Source organism: Amblyraja radiata, chromosome 16, assembly GCF_010909765.2.
Source record: "Amblyraja radiata isolate CabotCenter1 chromosome 16, sAmbRad1.1.pri, whole genome shotgun sequence".
In the NCBI taxonomy this organism is placed as follows: domain Eukaryota; kingdom Metazoa; phylum Chordata; class Chondrichthyes; order Rajiformes; family Rajidae; genus Amblyraja; species Amblyraja radiata.
Window position 1 is genome coordinate 343,195 of NC_045971.1, and position 21,846 is coordinate 365,040.

General features: G+C 54.8%; 1 protein-coding gene across 1 annotated transcript in view; it reads left to right on the forward strand.

Annotated features, from left to right (window-relative positions):
• cdk12 (cyclin dependent kinase 12) overlaps positions 1–21,846 on the forward strand; it is a 40,478-nt gene that overhangs the window by 2,501 nt on the left and 16,131 nt on the right. The window contains exons 2-8 of the mRNA XM_033034765.1: positions 7,960–8,898; positions 9,984–10,160; positions 11,445–11,584; positions 16,209–16,379; positions 18,444–18,633; positions 19,186–19,242; positions 21,515–21,616. Of these exons, the coding sequence (XP_032890656.1) occupies positions 7,960–8,898; positions 9,984–10,160; positions 11,445–11,584; positions 16,209–16,379; positions 18,444–18,633; positions 19,186–19,242; positions 21,515–21,616 (1,776 nt within the window). The remainder of the gene's footprint in view (positions 1–7,959; positions 8,899–9,983; positions 10,161–11,444; positions 11,585–16,208; positions 16,380–18,443; positions 18,634–19,185; positions 19,243–21,514; positions 21,617–21,846) is intronic.

The window sequence follows — 21,846 nt, forward strand, 5'->3', positions numbered from 1 at the left end:
CCCTGCCCCTCCCTGCAGCCTTGTGTGACTTTAGGAGCAGCCAGTAATGGAGGTGCCTGTCGCCACCTGGGGCAGGTAGAGAGGGTGGAAGAAGGGGGGGGGGGGGTGATGAGGATGTGGAGAAGGGAGGGAGGGATGGGGGTGGGTGAAGTGTGAATGTATGAGTGTGTGCGCAAGGGGGTGGGGGGGATCAGAAATGACCTACATTGGCAGGTGTCAGGAGTGACCATCGGGGTGAGTGGGCACCAGGAGTGACGGTCACTGGTAGGTTTTGTCAGGAGTGACCATCGGGGGGGGGGGGATCGGGAGTGACGGTCATGGTGAGGGGACACCAGGAGGGTGATGGGACGGCCAGTGAAGCATGCGCAATGCTCGGCAGAATCTGCAACTTGTCGCAGCTATAACGTGGTTGAGCAGGCAATACCGCAGTGGGTGTGGGAGCACGGAAACATGCATGGCGCTGATGCGGGACGAAGGAGGGGGTAAGCAGAGGTGCATCTAAACCAGCGGCAGCACAAGAACCTGGCTGCACATGTGCAGCGCCCTTGCAGGGCGTGTTTGAGCAGCTCCTGTGCTCAGTACCAGGGGCAGAGGGGAGGACAGTAGAGGTTGTGTGAGTGTGTGATGGGGAGGAGCAGTTAGAGGCTGCAGAGATGACGTTCTGTGAGTAGGTTTGGGCTGAAGGCTCTTGGCTCCACGGTGAGGCTGGAGAACGTTCCTGAACTGGGGCGGTGACGGACGTGGATGAGACTGAACGTGGACAGGGACAACGTGGGCTTGTTTAGGGAGAGGGGTTCAGAATTGTAGGTGTAAGATACAGGGGGGGTATGAGGAAGTATTTATGTTCTACATCACGGGACAGAACTCACTGACAGGGTGTAGGTGGTGAATCAGTCATTGGATAGACACTACAGGCAGGGGGAATGGGACACAGCATTGATGTGCTGGGAGCTAGCATGGATACGATGGGTGAAATGGCCTCATGTTGCGGTGAATGTACATCAGCCTCTAACTTCACGCGCCACCATATACTCCCCTCCTCACCACCACCTTTGTCCTCACCAGGGCTAGATGGGCCGAGTGGCCTTGCTTCCCTCTGCACTCCCTCGTGGCTCCGAGAAGGATTCCGTGCAGATAGGGTCGGCCCCCTCCCATGTAACCTGCCTCTCGGTGGTTGCTGGAATAGCCCAGAGGCTGCTGAGTGAGGGGAGAATCAGGGGCCTGGGAATCAGATTGCTTTGAGGGCTAGCACAGACTCGATGGTCTGAATTCCCTCTCCCGCGGCGGGTTAGGTGACCGTGCAGCGGTGAGCACATGTGGGAGCCAGGAGGAGCCATGGACTGGAGTCAGAATGGGCTTTAGTTAGAGGCCGAGCTTGTGAAGGATGTCTGTCGGCAAGGTGGTGGGCAGCGTTTATTGGACGAAAGTGTCGCTGGCAATGGTAGTGAGGGGACGGTTACAGCAGCAGCTCCATCAACTGCTAAAGTGGCAGAGGTAAGGGACAAGTGTAGACCAGACAGGGACACACACAGAGTGAATGGCAGGGCACTAGTGTTGAGCAGAGGGACCTTGTGGTGCATGTACATCCTTCCTGAAAGTGGAGTGAAGAAGTTACGGCATGCTTGCCTTCATTGGCCGAGGCTAGACTACATGGCTTGGGACATCATGTTATAGTTCTACAAAACATTGGTTAGACTGCGTTGGGAATATTATATTCGCCATGCCAGTCACCACACTTCAGCAAGGATTTGATCAGCTAAAGATGGCGGAGAAGAGATTATTCACAAGGATGTTGAGACAGGAATTGCAGCCGCTGGGGGAACTCAGTGGGTCTTTGTGCGTACGGCGTGCACAGCCTAAAGTTGTAGGACAACTTGTTCTATTTGATTGTGCACGCAAGGTTAATTGCATTCGTCGAAACAGGGCGGACCACATGAAGGTTGCAATCTCCCACCCCACTCAGTGGGTCAGGCAGAATCGGCAGGGAATAGACAGATGACATTTCAGGTCTGCCCATGTGAATGTATGAGTGTGTGCGCAAGGGGGTGGGGGGGGGGGGGTCAGGCTTGACCATCGGGGGGGGTGGAGGGATCAGAAATGACCTATATTGGCAGGTGTCAGGAGTGACCATCGGGGTGAGTGGGCACCAGGAGTGACGATCACTGGTAGGTTTTGTCAGGAGTGACCATCGGGGGGGATCGGGAGTGATGGTCATGGTGAGGGGACACCTGGAGGGTGTTGGGACGGCCAGTGAAGCATGCACAATGCTCGGCAGAACATGCCCATGGCTGTGCCCTCTAGATAGACCGAGCCCGGGGGCATGTGTGGGCAGAGACCATGTCAGTGGCAGGCCCAGTGGCTGAAGACTGTTCTTCCCTGCTCACCCTTCTGTGGAGACTGCACTCATGAGTGGCACCCCTCCCCTCCCCGTCAGCTCCTGTTAACAGGCCGCACCTTTCATACATGAGTGAATACAGAGCCACTCACCTGCCCCGTCACAGAAACCCAGCGGCCTTTATTTCAGCCCCTTTATCTGCAAGTGTTTCCCGTAGGATTATCAGATTTTTTTTTCATTTCCAGATCTGAGAGAGTCTGTTACCTATTGGTGGTTCAACGTATGATCTGGAAAACCATCTCTCTGGCGGGCCGTGAATGATCCACTGACCACGACTGCCTGTGGCCTTGCCCTGTCTATACGGGGACTGGCCCAGTTCCCACATGGCATGCACCCCAGTTACCTGACCTATAGCAGGCCCCATGTTAGTGTGGGGCTGGTATACAGCCCCGTGCTGTTCCAGCTTTACACTCGGACGTGATGGACGACCTGTGCACCTCTTTATATTTGTACAGACAGACCGCTCCCCCACTTACATAGAAACATAGACAATAGGTGCAGGAGGAGGCCATTCGGCCCTTCGAGCCAGCACCGCCATTCATTGTGATCATGGCTGATCGTCCCCTATCAATAACCCGTGCCTGCCTTCTCCCCATATCCCTTGACTCCACTAGCCCTTAGAGCTCTAACTCTCTCTTAAAACCATCCAGTGATTTGGCCTCCACTGCCCTCTGTGGCAGGGAATTCCATAAATTCACAACTCTCTGGGTGAAAAAGTTTTTTCTCACCTCAATCTTAAATGACCTCCCCTTTATTCTAAGACTGTGGCCCCTGGTTCTGGACACGCCCAACATTGGGAAAATCTTTCCTGCATCTAGCTTGACCAGTCCTTTTATAATTTTATATGTTTCTATAAGAATCCCCCTCATCCTTCTAAACTCCAGTGAATACAAGCCTAGTCTTTTCAATCTTTCCTCATATGACAGTCCCGCCATCCCAGGGATCAATCTCATGAACCTACACTGCACTGCCTCAATCACAAGGATGTCCTTCCTCAAATTAGGAGACCAAAACTGCACACAATACTCCAGATGTGGTCTCACCAGAGCCCTATACAACTGCAGAAGAACCTCTTTACTCCTATACTGAAATCCTCTTGTTATGAAGGCCAACATTCCATTAGCTTTCTTCACTGCCTGCTGTACCTGCACGCCAACTTTAAGTGACCAGTGTACAAGGACACCAAAGTCTAGCTGTACCTCCCCCTTACCTAACCTCACCCCATTGAGATAATAATCTGCCCCCTTGTTTTTGCCGCCAAAGTGGATAACATCACATTTATCTATCTTGTAAAGTAAGGTGCATGTAATGCTGTAAATGTGGGATTGCCATGTAGACTGGGCGCTGACAGCGAGTACGTCATGAGTCGGAGAGCAGAGTTAGGTCAGTCGGCCTTTCGAGTCGACTACTCCGAGCAGAGATAGTGGGGGAGATGAATTCATGACGTACGTCCAAGCTCCAGGTTCAGTACAAGGCTCATGCAGTATTTTTTAGTTTAGTCTAGTTTAGTGATGTAGTGCCGAACAGGCCCTTCGGCCCCCCGGGTCCATGCCGACAGCAGCCGTAGTCAGGATCGAACCTGGTCTCTGGCGCTGTGAGGCAGCAATTCTACCGCTGGGTCCCTACAGCAAGGAGTGTGGGGTCCACAGGGCTCGCTATGCAGGGTGTGTGGGGTCCACAGGGCTCGCTATGCAGGGTGTGTGGGGTCCACAGGGCTCGCTATACAGGGCCATTTTACTTTGATGTCATTTAATAATTTAAATTTGAAGTGGGAGCTGTCATTAAATAGTCGACCAATGGCATCAAAACAGGTGGTGTGGTTGCTAATGAGCAGGCACACGGCGGCAACTAACCCTGGTCACACTTGTCCCGGTCACACTTGTCCCGGTCACACTTGTCCCGGTCACACTTGTCCCGGTCACACTTGTCCCGGTCACACTTGTCCTCCCGGTCACACTTGCCCCGGTCACACTTGCCCCGGTCACACTTGCCCCGGTCACACTTGCCCCAGGTCACACTTGCCCCGGTCACACTTGCCCCGGTCACACTTGCCCCGGTCACACTTGCCCCGGTCACACTTGCCCCGGTCACACTTGCCCCGGTCACACTTGCCCCGGTCACACTTGCCCCGGTCACACTTGCCCCGGTCACACTTGTCCAGGTCACACTTGTCCCGGTCACACTTGTCCCGGTCACACTTGCCCCGGTCACACTTGCCCCGGTCACACTTGCCCCGGTCACACTTGTCCCGGTCACACTTGCCCCGGCCACGGACGGAGGAGGCATTGCAGATCATCACAAGCTTGGTAAAGCATTGTAGGCCAGCCCTGCCACGCACACGTGTACAAGCACACGTACATATGCGCTCACCGCACATGTGTTGGGCTCTGACCGTAGTAAAACATTGTAGATCAGCCCTGCCCAATCCCAGTCACGCACACGTAAACGCGCTCACTGCACACGTACACAGGCACACGTACACGCACTCACTTCACACGTACACAAGCACACGTACACGAGCACATATGTTGGGCTCCTCCCGACCTTGGTAAAACATTGTTGGGCATCCCTGCCGGATGTGCACACGCACACGCTCTTACAGACTTACACACTCTCTCTCACACACACGCACACGCACACACACTTTCTCTCACACACTCACGTGCACAGACACACACACGCGCTCACACACACACACTTTCTCTCACACACACTCACGTGCACAGACACACACACGCGCTCACACACACACACTTTCTCTCACACACACTCACGTGCACACACACACAGACACACACATGCGCACACACACACGCGCACACACGTGCACACACACACGTGCACACACATACACACGCGTGCGCACACACTTGCACACACACACACGTGCACACGCGCACACACACACACGCGCGCGCACACACACACGCTCACACTGCTGATTGTGAGGCACAAGCCTTCATGTCAGTGTGTACGAGCCCCATGATCATGGGGATGGGCCCGGTGACCGTGAGAGTGGTCCGGTGACGCAGCTCACAGTGCCAGAGACCCGGGTGCTGTCTGTACGGAGTTTGTACGTACTCCCTGTGGCCGCGTGGATTTTCTCTGAGATCTTCGGTTTCCTCCCACACTTCAAAGACGTAAATGTTTGTAGGTTAATTGGCTTGGTATACATGTAAATTGTCGCTAGTGTGTGTAGGATACTGTTAGTGTGCAGGGATCGCTGGTCAGCGTGGATTCGGTGGGCCGAAGGGCCTGTTTCCGCGCTGTATCTAAAAACTAAACTGAAACAAAACAAACCCAGGGACTGTCTCCGTGACGCTAGGGATGGGCTCCGTGACCTAGGGGACCAGTCTGTAATAATAATGTGGTTCAGACGGCAAGGGCAGTCAGCTTCCATACGGTGCTGTACAGGTTACATGTAAACAGCTGACAGCCCCAGTGAGGTAGCAGCGGGCACTAGGACCTGGTGGGAACCAAGATTGCAGGCAGCTTGTCATGGCGATGGGGCCTGCCGCTGTCAGGCTGCCACTGCAGCCCCTGCAGCCCCATGCACCACTCTCCTGGTGAGCTGCAGCTCAGCACGGCACTGCCTCGTACAACATCTGCAGAGGGAGAGATGCAGGAGGGTTGCAGAGGACATGCATTGACAGGGACGTTTCATTGTAAGGGTGTGAGACGCAGGAGGGAGCTGCTGGTGAGTCCATCGCATTGTGTCTGCAGCAGGTACACAGATCCCGCTAACTTGCAGACTAAGCCGTCCTTTGCAGAAGCAGGTGGATGCTTGCTGCAGTTACTGTGATGCAGACAGGAGCCATGCATCACTAGTGCTACAGTGCTGCCTGGGCCCAGTACATGCAGGTGGAACGCAGTAACACCTGGGGAAGACTTGCGATGGGTGGGGCAAATGTAAGCCGGTGTGCGGCAAACTACACATATGCTGGCAGGGGGCAGGGGGCAGGGGGCAGGGTGGGGATGCAAGTGTGCATGCAGGTGTGCATCAGTGCAGGTGGGTCTGCGTTGGTGGAAGGGTGGGGGAAGGGGGAGGGGATGAGGGAGGAAGTGTGGGGAGGAGTGGTGGAGGCAGGAGGGAAGGGGTAGAGGCAGGAGGGGGTGGGGGGGAGTGGTAGAGGCAGGGAGGGTGGGGGTGAGTGGTAGAGGCAGGGAGGGTGGGGGTGAGGGGCAGAGGCAGGAGGGCAGGGGGGTGGGGGGGGAGGGGCAGAGGCAGGAGGGGAGGGTGGACAGAGGGAGGGCCCATGGTGAACCTCATGGATCGGTGCTGGGACTGTTATGTTATGCTGCCTGTTATTTATATTAACCACTTGAAGTGAGTGAAGGAGGAATGGAGAATGTTGGCAGGGGAGAGAGAGACCAGGAAGCAGGTTGAGAGGGGATTGGCAGCAGCGAGGTGCATTTTGGGGACTGGACGTACACTATATGAGAGGGTGCTGAGAGATGAGCGTTGGCCAGGTTGTGGGTGGTAGCACAGCACAGGTGGTGATGGCAAACGCCAAGCCTGCCCTCTGTGCTGCAGGAAGGATGGTTCCACTGGACATTCACCAGGGTCTTGCCTGCATTGGAGCAGGTCAGTGATGGGGAGAGGCTGGTCATGGTTGCTACATGGTCACCATGTCTGAATGTTCCCACAGCTGGGACAGGCAGAGGAGGGAGGCTGTGGTATTAATGGTGGTGAATGGGACAGTGTTGATTGACAATGTGTGGGGTAAAGGGCCTCTATCTCTACCTACGACTGCACCCAGTTGTCCCCCGCCCCCCAGCTCCCTGACCCTTGCTCCCTGACCCTTGCTCCCTGCCACCCCCGCTCCCTGCCCCCCCGCTCCCTGCCCCCCCGCTCCCTGCCCCCCGCTCCCTGCCCCCCCGCTCCCTGCCCCCCCGCTCCCTGCCCCCCCGCTCCCTGCCCCCCCCCGCTCCCTGCCCCCCCCCAGCTCCCTGTCCCCCCCCCTCTCCCTCCCCCCCCCCGTGCCCCACTCCTCCCTTCCCCCCCTACGCGCCCTGCCCGTCCCCCCCCTCTCCCGTCCCCCCCCCGCTCCCTGCCCCCCCCCCCGCATCCCTCCCCCCCCCGCTCCCTTCCCGCCCCCCTCCCCTTCCCCCCCGCGCTCCTGCCCCCGGTAAACCCGCTCCCTTTCCCCGCCCTCCCCCTTCCCCCCTCTCCCGTTCCCCTTCGCCCCCTTCGCCCAAAAACCACCCTCCCATGCCCCCCGCCCCCTGCCCCCCGGCCACCTGACCCCAACCCCCCCCCCACTCCCTGCCCCCCCCCCCGCCTCCTGCCCCCCGCCCCCCCCCGCACCCCGCCCCGTGGCCCCCACCCACTGTGCCCCCAGCTCCTTGCCCCCATGCCCCCCGCCCCCTGCCCCCCCCGCTCCCTGCCCCCCCGCTCACGGCCCCCCCGCCCCCTGCCCCCCGCTCCCTGCCCCTGCGCCCCCGTCCCCCACCTCCCAGGCCCCCGCCCCCTGCCCCCCGGCCACCTGACCTCAACCCCCCACTCCCTGCCCAATGCCTGTCCATCTCCAGCACTGAGCTCTCACTGTTTCTTGTCTTTGCAGAAGATCAGGCAAGTCTAGGAGCAGGAGCCCGCTGTACACACGCCACTCTCGTTCACACAGTAAACACCGGCAGTCGCGGTCACCAAGCTGCCACTCCAGCATCTCGCCCAGCCGCTTCACCCTCAAGTCCAGCCTGGGCGCTGAGCTGAGCAAAACCAAGAGGGCGCGCGCGGCGGTGGCTGCCAAAACCGGCACCAAAGACTGCAGAGAGGCCAAGCTACCATGCAGCAGCACGCCCACAACCGCCACACTGAAGGACGTCAAGAAATTGACTAAAGTAATAAAGCCTGAGGTGCCCCTGGCACCCACTGAGGTGTCAAACTCGGTGCCTGTAAAGACGGGCAGGGACACTGCGGAGGAGATGATTCCAGAGCTGAAGGTGAAGACGGAGCAGGAGGATGAGGAGACGGCGCTCTCACCGCTGGTGCTGATCGGCAAGGAGTCCCGGTCACCGGCACACAAACGCGACAAGAATCTGCCCCCATTACCAAACGAAAGCCTCCAGGAAAAGCCCCCGCTTCCTCCGTGTGGCTCTGCTCCACCATTACCTCCTCCCTCCCCCCCCCTGACTCTCCCCCCTGTTCCTGTACAACTGCCTCCCCTGCCCCCCGTCACTTGCAGCCAACCACAACCTGTGGCCGAGGTGCCGCCGGAGCTGCCGCAACCACCGGTGGTCACGGTGCAGCTGCCGTTACCACCAGTGCTGCCGCCGTCACCTCCAGCATCCGTCCCCACACCCGCACCTCCACCCATGTCGACTCCTGTGCTGCCGGTGATCCTCCCCACCAGCGGCACGTTGCTGCAGCCTGCACGGACAACAGCACTGACCAGCGGCCTCCCCATGCCACCCACACTCAACTGTGTGCCGTCCTTACTGACGTCCACCCTCCCACCACTACCGCTGCCCCCACTGCTGCCTGGCGAGGACGAGATGGAGAGGTAAGCAAGCACAGCAAGGCCGCCCGCGTTGGGCTCTGACCTGTCGCAATAAAGTCTTTGTACACAAAGTACACCACGTGTAGGGCACAAACACAAGAATTCTGAGTGATTCTGCAAAGTTCTCAGCAGTTACAGCAACCCGTTCAGGGCATGCAGACCATGCGGCTTTACAGTGGGCACCCGTGCCGGCAGTAATGCAGGAGCTACAGCGGGTTGCACTGGCGCTGGCTAATGTTGCTGAGAGAAGTGATGCTGGAGCATGCAGACCCCCCCATCCACTGTGTGTGTCCCCACTGTGTTCCACCCCCCCCCCCCCCACTGTGTGTGTGTCCCCCACTTTGACTCCCTCCACAGTGTCCACCCACTGTCCCCACCCACCCACCCACTGTGTACCCACACCTCGCCCGTGAGCTGCCCCCAGAGCTGCTGGGTCTGATGTGTGTTGACAATAACCTCTCTGCATTTGTCCTTGAAACCTGAGCCGTAAATCCTCAGCAAGGTCCGTCTGCTTGCAAACGTGAGGGGCCAGAGGACTCGACGCTGTAGACCGGCCGAGGGGATATAGCAAGAGGAGTTGAGTTTAGGAGCAAGGTCCTACTGCAGTTTTACAGGACCCTGGTGAGACCGCACCTGGAGTATTGTGCGCAGTTTTGGTCTCCTAATCTGAGGAAGGACATTCTTGCTATTGAGGGAGTGCAGCGTAGATTCACCAGGTTTATTCCCGGGATGGCGGGACTGACGTATGATGAAAGAATGGGTCGACTGGGTTTGTATTCACTGGAATTTAGAAGGATGAGAGGGCATCATAGAAAATTCTTAAGGGATTGGACAGGCTAGATGTTGCGGAGTCCAGAACCAGGGGTCACAGTTTAAGAATAAGGGGTAGGCCATTTAGGATTGAGATGAGGAGAAACGTTTACACCCAGAGAGTTGTGAATCTGTGGAATTCTCTGCTTCAGAAGGCAGTGGAGGCCAATTCACTGGATGTTTTCAATAGATAGATATTGAATGGCGATACTAGCGCGAATGGCCGAATGGCGAATGCACCTATTTTCTATGTCTCTATATTTCTGTTTGTGTTGCAGCCCAAAGGAGAGTCCCGCTGTCAAACCCGTGAAGAAAGACAGAGACCAAAGAACACGGCATTTACTGGCGGACCTGCCCCTCCCTCCAGAACTCCCGGGAACAGACCCCTCGCCACCAGCCTCCCCGGAGCAGAAGACCCCTCCCCAGCCTCAACCCGTGCTGAAAAAGAGGCCCAAGTATGAACAGGGACGGGACGCATTCAGTGAAACTTTATAAGGAAGGGCCGGGAGTCAGTGGGTGGTCAGCAAAGGTCACCTGAGGGTCGTGACGCAGCCTCTGGGGTCCACCCTTGCACGCGTGTCTCCTTGCTGCACAGTTGCCGGCTGCAAGACTGCAGCGGGGGTAGATTGCAGAGAGGGTCACCAGAGCCACATCTAGTGGAGGCGGGAGGACCTGTCCCCCAGTGTGGGTCAGTGTGTGTGTGTCGGTCAGTGTGTGTGGGTCAGTGTGTGTGCGTGTGCGTCAGTGTGTGTGTGTGGGTCAGTGTGTGTGTGTGGGTCAGTGTGTGTGCGTGTGCGTCAGTGTGTGTGTGTGGGTCAGTGTGTGTGTGGGTCAGTGTGTGCGTGTGCGTCAGTGTGTGTGTGGGTCAGTGTGTGTGTGTGTGGGTCAGTGTGTGTGCGTGTGCGTCAGTGTGTGTGTGTGGGTCAGTGTGTGTGTGGGTCAGTGTGTGCGTGTGCGTCAGTGTGTGTGTGGGTCAGTGTGTGTGTGGGTCAGTGTGTGTGTGTGGGTCAGTGTGTGTGTGTGGGTCAGTGTGTGTGCGTGTGCGTCAGTGTGTGTGTGTGTCAGTGTGTGTGTGTGTGGGTCAGTGTGTGTGTGTGTGTGGGTCAGTGTGTGTGTGTGTGGGTCAGTGTGAGTGTGTGTGGGTCAGTGTGTGTGTGTGGGTCAGTGTGTGTGTGTGGGTCAGTGTGAGTGTGTGGGTCTGTGTGTGTGTGGGTCAGTGTGTGTGGGTCAGTGTGTGTGTGTGGGTCAGTGTGTGTGGGTCAGTATGTGTGTGGGTCAGTGTGTGTGCATGTGCGTCAGGTGTGTGGGTCAGTGTGTGTGTGGGGGTCTGTGTATCAGCGTGTGGGTCAGCGTGTGGGGGTCAGTGCGTGTGTGGGTCAGTGTGTGTGTCTGTGGGTCAGTGCGTGTGTGGGTCAGTGTGTGTGTGTGGGTCAGTGTGTGTGGGTCTGTGTGTGGGTAGGTGTGTGTTTGTGGGTCTGCGTGTGTTTGTGGGTCTGCGTGTGGGTCTGCGTGTGTGGGTCTGCGTGTGGGTCAGTGCGTGTGTGTGGGTCGGTGTGGGTCTGCGTGTGTTTGTGGGTCTGCGTGTGTGGGTCTGCGTGTGGGTCAGTGCGTGTGTGGGTCAGCGTGTGTGAGTCAGTGTGTGCGTGTGTGGGTCGGTGTGTGCGTGTGTGTGACCTGTCCCACAGTGAGGGTCTGTGTATTGAACCTGTTGCCAATCACATCTTTGCTGCTCTTTGAAGAATGTGCTGCCCTCGGTACGGAGAGAAGACGGAGACAGAGAGCGACTGGGGCAAGCGGTGTGTCGATAAGTTTGACATCATTGGAATCACTGGAGAGGGGACGTACGGGCAAGTTTACAAAGCAAAGGATAAGGACACAGGTAACAGCATTCACAACTCACCCTTGCTGAGCACGTCTTTCATGGTGAAAAGCGTTTTATGTTTCAGAATAATGTTTGCTATACCTTATACTTGCTGATTGGTGGGTTTACGGGCAAGTGTGAATTGCTAAACTTTCACACTTGTTGAGGCTTTGGAGAGGGTGCAGAAAAAGTTTACCCGAATGCTGTCTGGATCAGAGGGTCACAAAGTGCTGGAGTAACTCAGCAGGTCAGACATGTACCTATCCGTGTTCTCCAGAGATGCTGCCTGACCCGCTGAGTTACTTCAGCACTCTGTGAAACGTCACCTATCCATGTTCTCCACAGATGCTGCCTGACCCGCTGAGTTACTCCAGCACTCTGTGTCCACTTGTGTCCAGATGTTAACCAGCACCTACATTTCTTTTTTTCTACATTCTGGATTAGAGGGTGTTAGCTATAAATATAAATGGCTCATAAATTAGTCATCGGAGCAGAATTAGGCCCTTCGGCCCATTGAGTCTATTCCGCCATTCGTTTATAGCTGGTATATCTTTCCCGTACGACCCCATTCTACCTCCTTCTCCCCATAACCTTACTAATAAAGAATCTATCAATCTCTTCTTTAAAAATACCCAATGACTTGGCCTCCACCGTCTGTGGTAATGAATTCCACAGATCCAACTTCCTCCAAACAAGGAAATTCCTCCTCATCTCCTTTCTAAAGGTACGTCCTTTTATTCTGAGGTTGTGCCCTCTGGTCCTAGACTCTCCTGCTAGTGGAAACATCCTCTCCACATCCACTCTATCCAGGCCTTTCACTATTCAGTAAGTTTCAATGAGGTCCCGCCTCATCCCTCTAAACTCCAGTGAGTACAGGCCCAGTGCCGTCAAACGGATGACTTTTTTTCTGAAGATTTGGAAGCTGAGGAACAATCTGATCGTATATAAAATGATGAGCGATGTAGATAAGGTAGACATAGAAACATAGAAAATAGGTGCAGGAGTAGGCCATTCGGCCCTTCGAGTCTGCACCGCCATTCAATATGATCATGGCTGATCATCCAACTCAGTATCCTGTACCAAATGCCCTGGCATCACATCACTCCAGTCCTCAAACAACTTCACTGGCTTTCCATCTCCCACCGGATCACCTACAAAATCCTGGTCCTCACCTACAAAGCCCTCCACCATCTGGCCCCCCCATATCTCACTGACCTCCTCTCCCCCTACCAACCCTCACGGTCCCTCAGATCCACATCAGCCGGTCTCCTCTCCATCCACAAATCCAACCTCCGCAGTTTTGGGGACAGAGCCTTCTCCAGGGCAGCTCCCAGGCTCTGGAACTCCCTCCCCCAACTGATCCGCAATTCCGTGTCCCTCACCATCTTCCAGTCCCGCCTCAAGACCCATCTCTTCACCTCTGCCTATCCTAAGCCCCACGTCCCCTCCCTTTTCATCTGTGCTTGAATTGCCTCATATTGTGTTTTGTACAAACCGAGTCTACCCAGTCTTTCTTCATATGTAAGTCCTGACATCCCAGGAATCAGTTTGGTGAACCTTCTCTGCCCTTCTATGGCAAGAATGTCCTTCCTCAGATTAGAGACCAAAACTGTACGCAGTACTCCAGGTGTGGTCTCACCAGGACCCTGTACAACTGCGGTAGAACCTCCCTGCTCTTATACTCAAATCCTTTTGCTATGAATGCTAACATACCATTCGCCTTCTTCACTGCCTGCTGCACCTGCATGCCTACTTTCAATGACTGGTGTACCATGACACCCAGGTCTCTTTGCATCTCCCCTTTTCCTAATCGGCCACCATTCAGATAATAGTCTACTTTCCTGTTTTTGCCACCAAAGTGGATAACCTCACATTTATCCACATTATACTGCATCTGCCATGCATTTGCCCACTCACCCAGCCTATCCAAGTCACCTTGCAGCCTCCTAGCATCCTCCTCACAGCTAACACTGCCCCCCAGCTTTGTGTCATCCGCAAATTTGGAGATGTTGCATTCAATTCCCTCGTCCAAATCATTAATATATATTGTAAATAGTAATGATTTGGACGAGGGAATTGAATGTAACATCTCCAAATTTGCGGATGACAGTCAGAACCTTTTTATAAGGGTAGAAATAGAAATGGCCTCAAAGAACAGAGGGCACATCTTTAAGGTGAGTGGAAGAAAGATTAAAGAAGATGTGCAGGGAATGTTATTTAATCAGAGAGGTAGTTGCTTAGAACGTGTTGCCTGGGTAGTTGTGGATTCAGATATGATTGAGGCTTTTAGACAATAGGTGCAGGAGTAGGCCATTCAGCCCTTTGTGCCAGCACCGCCCTTCACTGTGATCATGGCTGATCATCCACAATCAGTACCCCGTTCCTGCCTTCTCCCCATATCCCTTGACTCGCTATCTTTAAGAGCTCTCTCTAACTCTCTCGTGAAAGCATCCAGAGAATTGGCCTCCACTGCCTTCTGAGGTAGAGAATTCCACAGATTCACAACTCTCTGGGTGAAAAAGTTTTTCCTCGTATCCTTTCTAAATGAGTTAGATAGAACTCTTTGGGCTAGCGGAATCAAGGGATATGGGGAGAAGGCAGGAATGGGTTACTGATTGTGGATGATCAGCCATGATCACATTGAATGGCACTGCTGGCCCGAATGGCCAAATGGCCTACTCCTGCACCTATTGTCCAAATGGCCTACCCATTATTCTTAAACTGTGGCCCCTGGTTCTGGACTCCCCCAACATCGGGAACATGTTTCCTGCCTCTAGCATGTCCAATCCTATATGTTTCAATAAGATTCCCTCTCATCCTTCTAAATTCCAGAGTATACAAGCCTAGTTGTTCCATTCTACGTGAACCTACATGAACCTACGCTGCACTCCCTCAATAGCAAGAATGTCCTTCCTCAAGTTTGGGGACCAAAATTGCACACAATACTCCAGGTGTGGTCTCACCAGGGACCTGTGCAACTGTTGAAGGACCTCTTTGCTCCTATACTCAACTCCTCTTGTTATGAAGGCCAACATGCCATTCGCCTTCTTCACTGCCTGCTGTACCTGCATGCTTAATTTCAGTGACTGATGAACAAGGACCCCCTGATCCCGTTGACACTTCACACTGCCACCCCCAGATCTCGTTGTTCTTCCCCTTTTCCTAACTTGACACCATTCAGATAATAATCTGCTTTCCTGTTTTTGCCACCAAAGTGGATAACCTCACATTTATTCACTTTAAACTGCATCTGCCATGCATCTGCCCACTCACCCAACCTGTCAAAGTCACCCTGCATCCTCATAGCATCCTCCTCACAGTTCACACTGCCACCCAGCTTTGTGTCATCTGCAAATTTGCTAATGTTACTCTTAATCCCTTCATCTAAATCATTAATATATATTGTAAATAGCTGCGGTCCCAGCACCGAGCCTTGCGTTACCCCACTAGTCACTGCCTGCCATTCTGAAAGGGACTCGTTAATCCTTCCTCTTTGTTTCCTGTCTACCAAACAATTTTCTATCCATGTCAGTACCCTACCCCCAATACCATGTGCTCTAATTTTGCCCACTAATCTATCAAATGCTTTCTGAAAGTCCAGGTACACTACATCCACTGTCTCTCCCTTGTTCAGTTTCCTAGTAACATCCTCAAAAAATTTCAAAAGATTAGTCAAGCATGATTTCCCCTTCATAAATCCATGCTGACTCGGACCGATCCTGTTACTGCTATCCAAATGTGCCGCTATTACATCTTTTATGATTGACTCCAACATCTTCCCCACCACCGATGTCAGGCTAACTGGTCTATAATTCTCTGTTTTCTCTCTCCCGCCTTTCTTAAAAAGTGGGATAACATTATCTACCCTCCAATCCACAGGAACTGATCCTGAATTTGTAGAACATTGGAAAATTATCACCAATGCGTCCACGATTTCCAGAGCCACTTCCTTAAGTACCCTGGGGTGCAGACCATCAGGCCCTGGGGATTTATTAGCCTTCAGTCCCATCAGTCTACCCAACACCATTTCCTGCCTAATGTGAATTTCCTTCAGTTCCTCCGTCACCCTAGGTCCTCTGGCCACGAGTACATCTGGGAGATTGTTTGTGTTTTCCTTAATGAAGACAGATTCGAAGTACATGTTCGACGTGTCTGCCATTTCCTTGTTCCCCATAATACATTCACCTGTTTCTGTCTTCAAGGGTCTCACATTTGTCTTAATTCATTTTTTCCTCTTCACATACCTAAAGAAGCTTTTACTATCCTCCTGTATATTATTGGCTAGCTTACCCTCGTACCTCATCTTTTCTTCCTGTATTGCCTTTTTAGTTATCTTCTGTTGCTCTTTAAAAGTTTTGCCCAATCCTCTGGCTTCCCGCTCATCTTTGCTATGTTATACTTCTCTTTGATTTTATATTGTCCTTGACTTCCCGTGTCAGCCACGGTCACCCCTTACTCCCCTTAGAATCTTTCTTCCTCTTTGGAATGAACTGATCCTGCACCTTCTGTATTATTCCCAGAAATACCTGCCATTGTTGTTCCACAGATTAGTTTAAGTTGGCAGCATGTTGGGCAAAGGGCTGTGCCTGTGCTGCATGGTTCTATGTTGCATGTCATTAGTAAACACTCTCTCTTCTCCAAGGTGAGATGGTTGCTCTGAAAAAGGTTCGTCTCGATAATGAAAAAGAAGGCTTTCCCATCACAGCCATTCGAGAAATCAAAATCCTTCGGCAGCTGAACCACACCAGTGTGGTGAACATGAAAGAGATAGTGACCGACAAGCAGGATGCACTCGACTTCAAAAAGGATAAAGGTAGTCGACAGCAGTGTGGTCTGTGAGGTCAGCGCGGGGTCAAGTGGGGTCAGGGCAGCGCGGGGTCAGGGCAGCGCGGGGTCAAGCGGGGTCAGGGCAGCGTGGGGTCAAGCGGGGTCAGGGCAGCGCGGGGTCAAGTGGGGTCAGGGCAGCGCGGGGTCAGGGCAGCGCGGGGTCAAGTTGGGTCAGGGCAGCGCGGGGTCAGGGCAGCGCGGGGTCAAGTGGGGTCAGGGCAGCGCGGGGTCAGGGCAGCGCGGGGTCAGGGCAGCGCGGGGTCAAGTGGGGTCAGGGCAGCGCGGGGTCAGGGCAGCGCGGGGTCAAGCGGGGTCAGGGCAGCGCGGGGTCAAGCGGGGTCAGGGCAGCGCGGGGTCAAGCGGGGTCAGGGCAGCGCGGGGTCAAGCGGGGTCAGGGCAGCGCGGGGTCAAGTGGGGTCAGGGCAGCGCGGGGTCAAGTGGGGTCAGGGCAGCGCGGGGTCAGGGCAGCGCGGGGTCAAGTGGGGTCAGGGCAGCGCGGGGTCAAGCGGGGTCAGGGCAGCGTGGGGTCAGGGCAGCGCGGGGTCAAGTGGGGTCAGGGCAGCGCGGGGTCAAGCAGGGTCAGGGCAGCGCGGGGTCAGGGCAGCGCGGGGTCAAGTGGGGTCAGGGCAGCGCGGGGTCAAGTGGGGTCAGGGCAGCGCGGGGTCAAGTTGGGTCAGGGCAGCCCTGGATCAAGGAATCGCAAAGCATTGCGTGACATTCTACTGTTGCTACGTAACTCCAGCGCAGTTATTTACCAAACTCAGCTTCCTCATTGGTGATATTCTGCATTCTACAGAAGCTGTGACTGGTCCAGGCTTCCCAGTTGTGTATAATTGTCTATGTCCCAGCGTATGGTGGATGGGGATCAGTAGCTAAACTCTGAGCCTGCTCATTCATGGAGTCAAAGCACTGTCAGTCTGAGCCATGCTCAGGATGGGCAGATGGTGGAGGCTGTGCACAGACCTCATGCCTGCAGACTGGTCCAGGGTTCAACTCCTGTTGGAAGATGGTCCTGACGGACGGAGTGCTGCAAGGCTCTGCCAGTAGCAGGGGGCTGTGACAGGTTGGTGTAACGGGGGGGGCTGTGACAGGTTGGTGTAACGGGGGGGGGCTGTGACAGGTTGGTGTAACGGGGCTGGGACAGGTTGGTGTAACGGGGGGGCTGGGACAGGTTGGTGTAACGGGGCTGTGACAGGTTGGTGTAACGGGGCTGGGACAGGTTGGGGTAACGGGGCTGTGACAGGTTGGTGTAACGGGGCTGGGACAGGTTGGTGTAACGGGGGGGGCTGTGACAGGTTGGTGTAACGGGGGGGCTGTGACAGGTTGGTGTAACGGGGCTGGGACAGGTTTGTAACGGGGGGGGCTGGGACAGGTTGGTGTAACGGGGGGGGCTGTGACAGGTTGGTGTAACGGGGCTGGGACAGGTTGGTGTAACGGGGGGGCTGGGACAGGTTGGTGTAACGGGGGGGCTGGGACAGGTTGGTGTAACGGGGCTGGGACAGGTTGGTGTAACGGGGCTGGGACAGGTTGGTGTAACGGGGCTGTGACAGGTTGGTGTAACGGGGGGAACTGGGACAGGTTGGTGTAACGGGGCTGTGACAGGTTGGTGTAACGGGGCTGGGACAGGTTGGTGTAACGGGGCTGTGACAGGTTGGTGTAACGGGGGGAACTGGGACAGGTTGGTGTAACGGGGCTGTGACAGGTTGGTGTAACGGGGGGCTGGGACAGGTTGGTGTAATGGGGCTGGGACAGGTTGGTGTAACGGGGCTGTGACAGGTTGGTGTAACGGGGGGCTGGGACAGGTTGGTGTTGGTCTGGGCCCTGCACCTTCACAGTTGGTGCTGGGTCAGTGTGGGATGTGAAGCATGGGCACGGGCTAGAGGCGAGTCCTGAAGTGGGTGGTGGTGTAACCTGAGCCGCAGCTTCACCATGGTGAGACTATGTGTTACTCATGAAACACAACATCCTTTGCTGAATATTGCCCATGTGGTGCCAGCAGTAACTGGTTGCTTCCCGCTCGGTCTCCATCACTGTCGCTTGTGTGTTCCAGGGGCCTTCTACCTGGTCTTTGAGTACATGGACCATGACCTGATGGGGCTTCTGGAGTCAGGGCTGGTGCACTTCACCGAGGACCACATCAAATCCTTCATGAGGCAGCTGATGGATGGCCTCGATTACTGTCACAAAAAGAACTTCCTGCACCGGGACATCAAATGTTCCAACATCCTCCTCAACAACAGGTAGGGAGGGGCTGGCAGAGGGAGGGGGGGTGAGGGGTGTGGGGATGGGTGGGTGTCTAGGGGTGAGGGCTACTGTAGTGTGGGTGGGGAGTGGGGGAGGGGAGGGGTGGGTGGAGAGGGGTGAGGGCTACTGTAGTGTGGGTGGAGAGTGGGGGAGGGGAGGGGTGAGGGCTACTGTAGTGTGGGTGGGGAGTGGGGGAGGGGAGGGGTGGGTGGAGAGGGGTACTGTAGTGTGGGTGGAGAGTGGGGGAGGGGAGGGGTGAGGGCTACTGTAGTGTGGGTGGGGAGTGGGGGAGGGGAGGGGTGGGTGGAGAGGGGTGAGGGGTACTGTAGTGTGGGTGGGGAGTGGGGGAGGGTGGGGTGAGGACAAATGTGGTGTGGGAGGGGAGTGTGGAGTGGGGTGAGGACTACTGTGGTGTGGGAGGGGGAGTGGGGTGAGGACTATTGTGTGGGTGGGGAGTTAGGGGGGTTTCTATGAAGGGGAGTGGGGTTCGGAGCGTAACGTGGCGGGTTACAGAGACGCTGTGTGACTGATTTGTTCTCTTGATCCAGTGGGCAGATTAAACTGGCAGATTTTGGCTTGGCGCGATTGTACAACTCTGAGGAAAGGTGAGTGGGCAGTATTGTGTTGTATTTCAGCCCTGAGTGAGTGTGTGTGTGTGTGAATCGGGATCTGGTTCTTGGTGAGAGCACGGTGTATTGTCTATGGGGCTGGCGGCACAGACAGGGAGGTTATTGATCACTCCTACATGGACCCTAAGAGAATGGCATCACACCCCACATGCAGAGAGAGTTTGCAAATGACCTAACCTCAGCATCTGCTGCCCGTCCAACCAAAGCCCTTCATCTTCTCACCATCCCTGAATCGGTTCTTGACCAAGAGGGTCACTGGAGAGGAAGCCCACCTCGGCTGTGTATGACCAGTGGGGCACTCCAGCAGGCCACTGCCAAGTCCATTCCTGGCCTGGGTTAGACCATGCCCATGTGTTCACATGGACCAGTACAGGAATAGGCACTTGTGCCCACAATGTCCATGGCCAACATGATGGCAAGTTAACTGATCTCATCTGCCTCAATCCCTCCACTCTCTGTACTTCCATCTTAGTCTCTTGAATGCCACGATCATACCTGCCTCCACCATCACCCCTGGGAATGTGTCCCACCGCCCGCTGTGTAAAAACACCTCCTTTAAACTTCCCCCTCTCACCTTCTAGTTCTGCCCTCTAGTGTTGGACACTTCCACCATTTCCAACTGGACTGATTGGGGATGGAAACAGAATGCGGAGACCTGCAGGTGATGCATGATGAGCGGTGCAGACCAGGTCATGTTGAATGCAGGCTCGGGCTGTGTCTTTAGTTAAATGAGGCAAATAGTACTGAACCATGTGCGACTGGTGTTACGATGAGATCAGGGTCTCAGTGAGGCAGCTGATGGATCTGCCTGAGGAAGTCCTCACCGACTGGCTTCATTGCGTTAATTTGAGGAGCAAACAAAGTGAATGGAGCAGACATTGTGGATCACGTCCCGCTAGATGTCAGCAAGGGTTTAGATTCAATCAGGAACGGAAAATCCAAATGTGGTCTGCAAAGGGTGATGGTGAGCAGGTGTGTGAGAACGCAGGGCTGAGTGCACTGGGCATTCACTGGGCTCAGACCTACCTGCTGGTGCTCTGTCGATGATGCTCCATGACCAGCAGGTTTGTCAATGCCACCAGACTGATGCTGAAAGTGTTCCTGGCTGCACAGAGACATCACACGAGGACCAGACAGTGGCAGACGGAATCCAGGCTCAGGATTGTACATAGACATAATAATAATAATAATAACTTTATTTATAGACATAGACATAGACATAGACATAGACATAGAAAATAGGTGCAGGAGTAGGCCATTCGGCCCTTCGAGCTTGCACCGCCATTCAATATGATCATGGCTGATCATCCAATTCAGTATCCTGTACCTGCCTTCTCTCCATACCCCCTGATCCCTTTAGCCACAAGGGCCACATCTAACTCCCTCTTAAATATAGCCAATGAACTGGCCTCAACTACCTTCTGCTGCAGAGAATTCCACAGATTCACCACTCTCTGTGTGAAAAGTTTTTTCCTCATCTCGGTCCTAAAAGATTTCCCCCTTATCCTTAAACTGTGACCCCTTGTTCTGGACTTCCCCAACATCGGGAACAATCTTCCTGCATCTAGCCTGCCCAACCCCCTAAGAATTTTGTAAGTTTCTATAAGATCCCCCCTCAATCTTCTAAATTCTAGCGAGTACAAACCGAGTCTATCCAGTCTTTCTTCATATGAAAGTCCTGACATCCCAGGACAGGACAGGAGCAGGGACTGCCCAGGCATTGTCCCGGGCAGGAATGTGCCGTGGTTCACGAGGGCATGGATGATGGTTAGCCAAAGGCTGAGGCATAGAATACAAGCCAGGATAGAACTGTGCAGGAAAGGAGCTGAAGTGTGTGTTTTATTGTGTGCAGTGCCCCATGCTGGTGACATGTAGGGCCAGGGGGCGTGCAGACAGCTGTGTAACTCGGGTGACTCAGGCTGGGCTGGGGTTTGAAATAAAGAGAACTGACGGAGAATATACGTACATGGCACAGGAGTTGGTAATGAGGTGAAGAGTTAATTTAGAACCAGCAGCAGTGAGAATCTGGCCCTCTCTACCTGCAGGGCAACTGAAGCAGACCTCTCATCTTGTGAACCCTGCAGATCTCTGGGCTGTATTTCCATTGCCATGCCTCTCCCATTTCTCCAGTGGTGCATGATGCCTCTCAGCTTGTGCATGGATGTGGCCCTTTGTGCTGGTGGGACTGTCTGGGTTTGCGTTTGTGTTGGCAGTGCCCATGCTCATAGTTCCAATATGTCTTTGCCAGCCGCCCTTACACCAACAAAGTCATCACGTTGTGGTATCGACCGCCAGAACTGCTGCTGGGGGAGGAGCGATACACGCCTGCCATCGACGTTTGGAGCTGTGGGTAGGTGCCGCTCGAGTCTGCCCACGGTCGCCAACGATTCCCACCGCAGTCAGCTTAGCCGCTTGTTAATATCAAGCCCGGTGCGGGAACAAGGGTGCAGCAGTGCTGGTGCACTGGGCCTTGGGTGGGGGGGGGGGGGCACTAAACCAGGTTGAGCGGGGCTGTGCACACCAGAATGGACCGTTTCGTGGATCGCTGGGCCGTGGTGAACACGGGGCTGTAAGTATGAG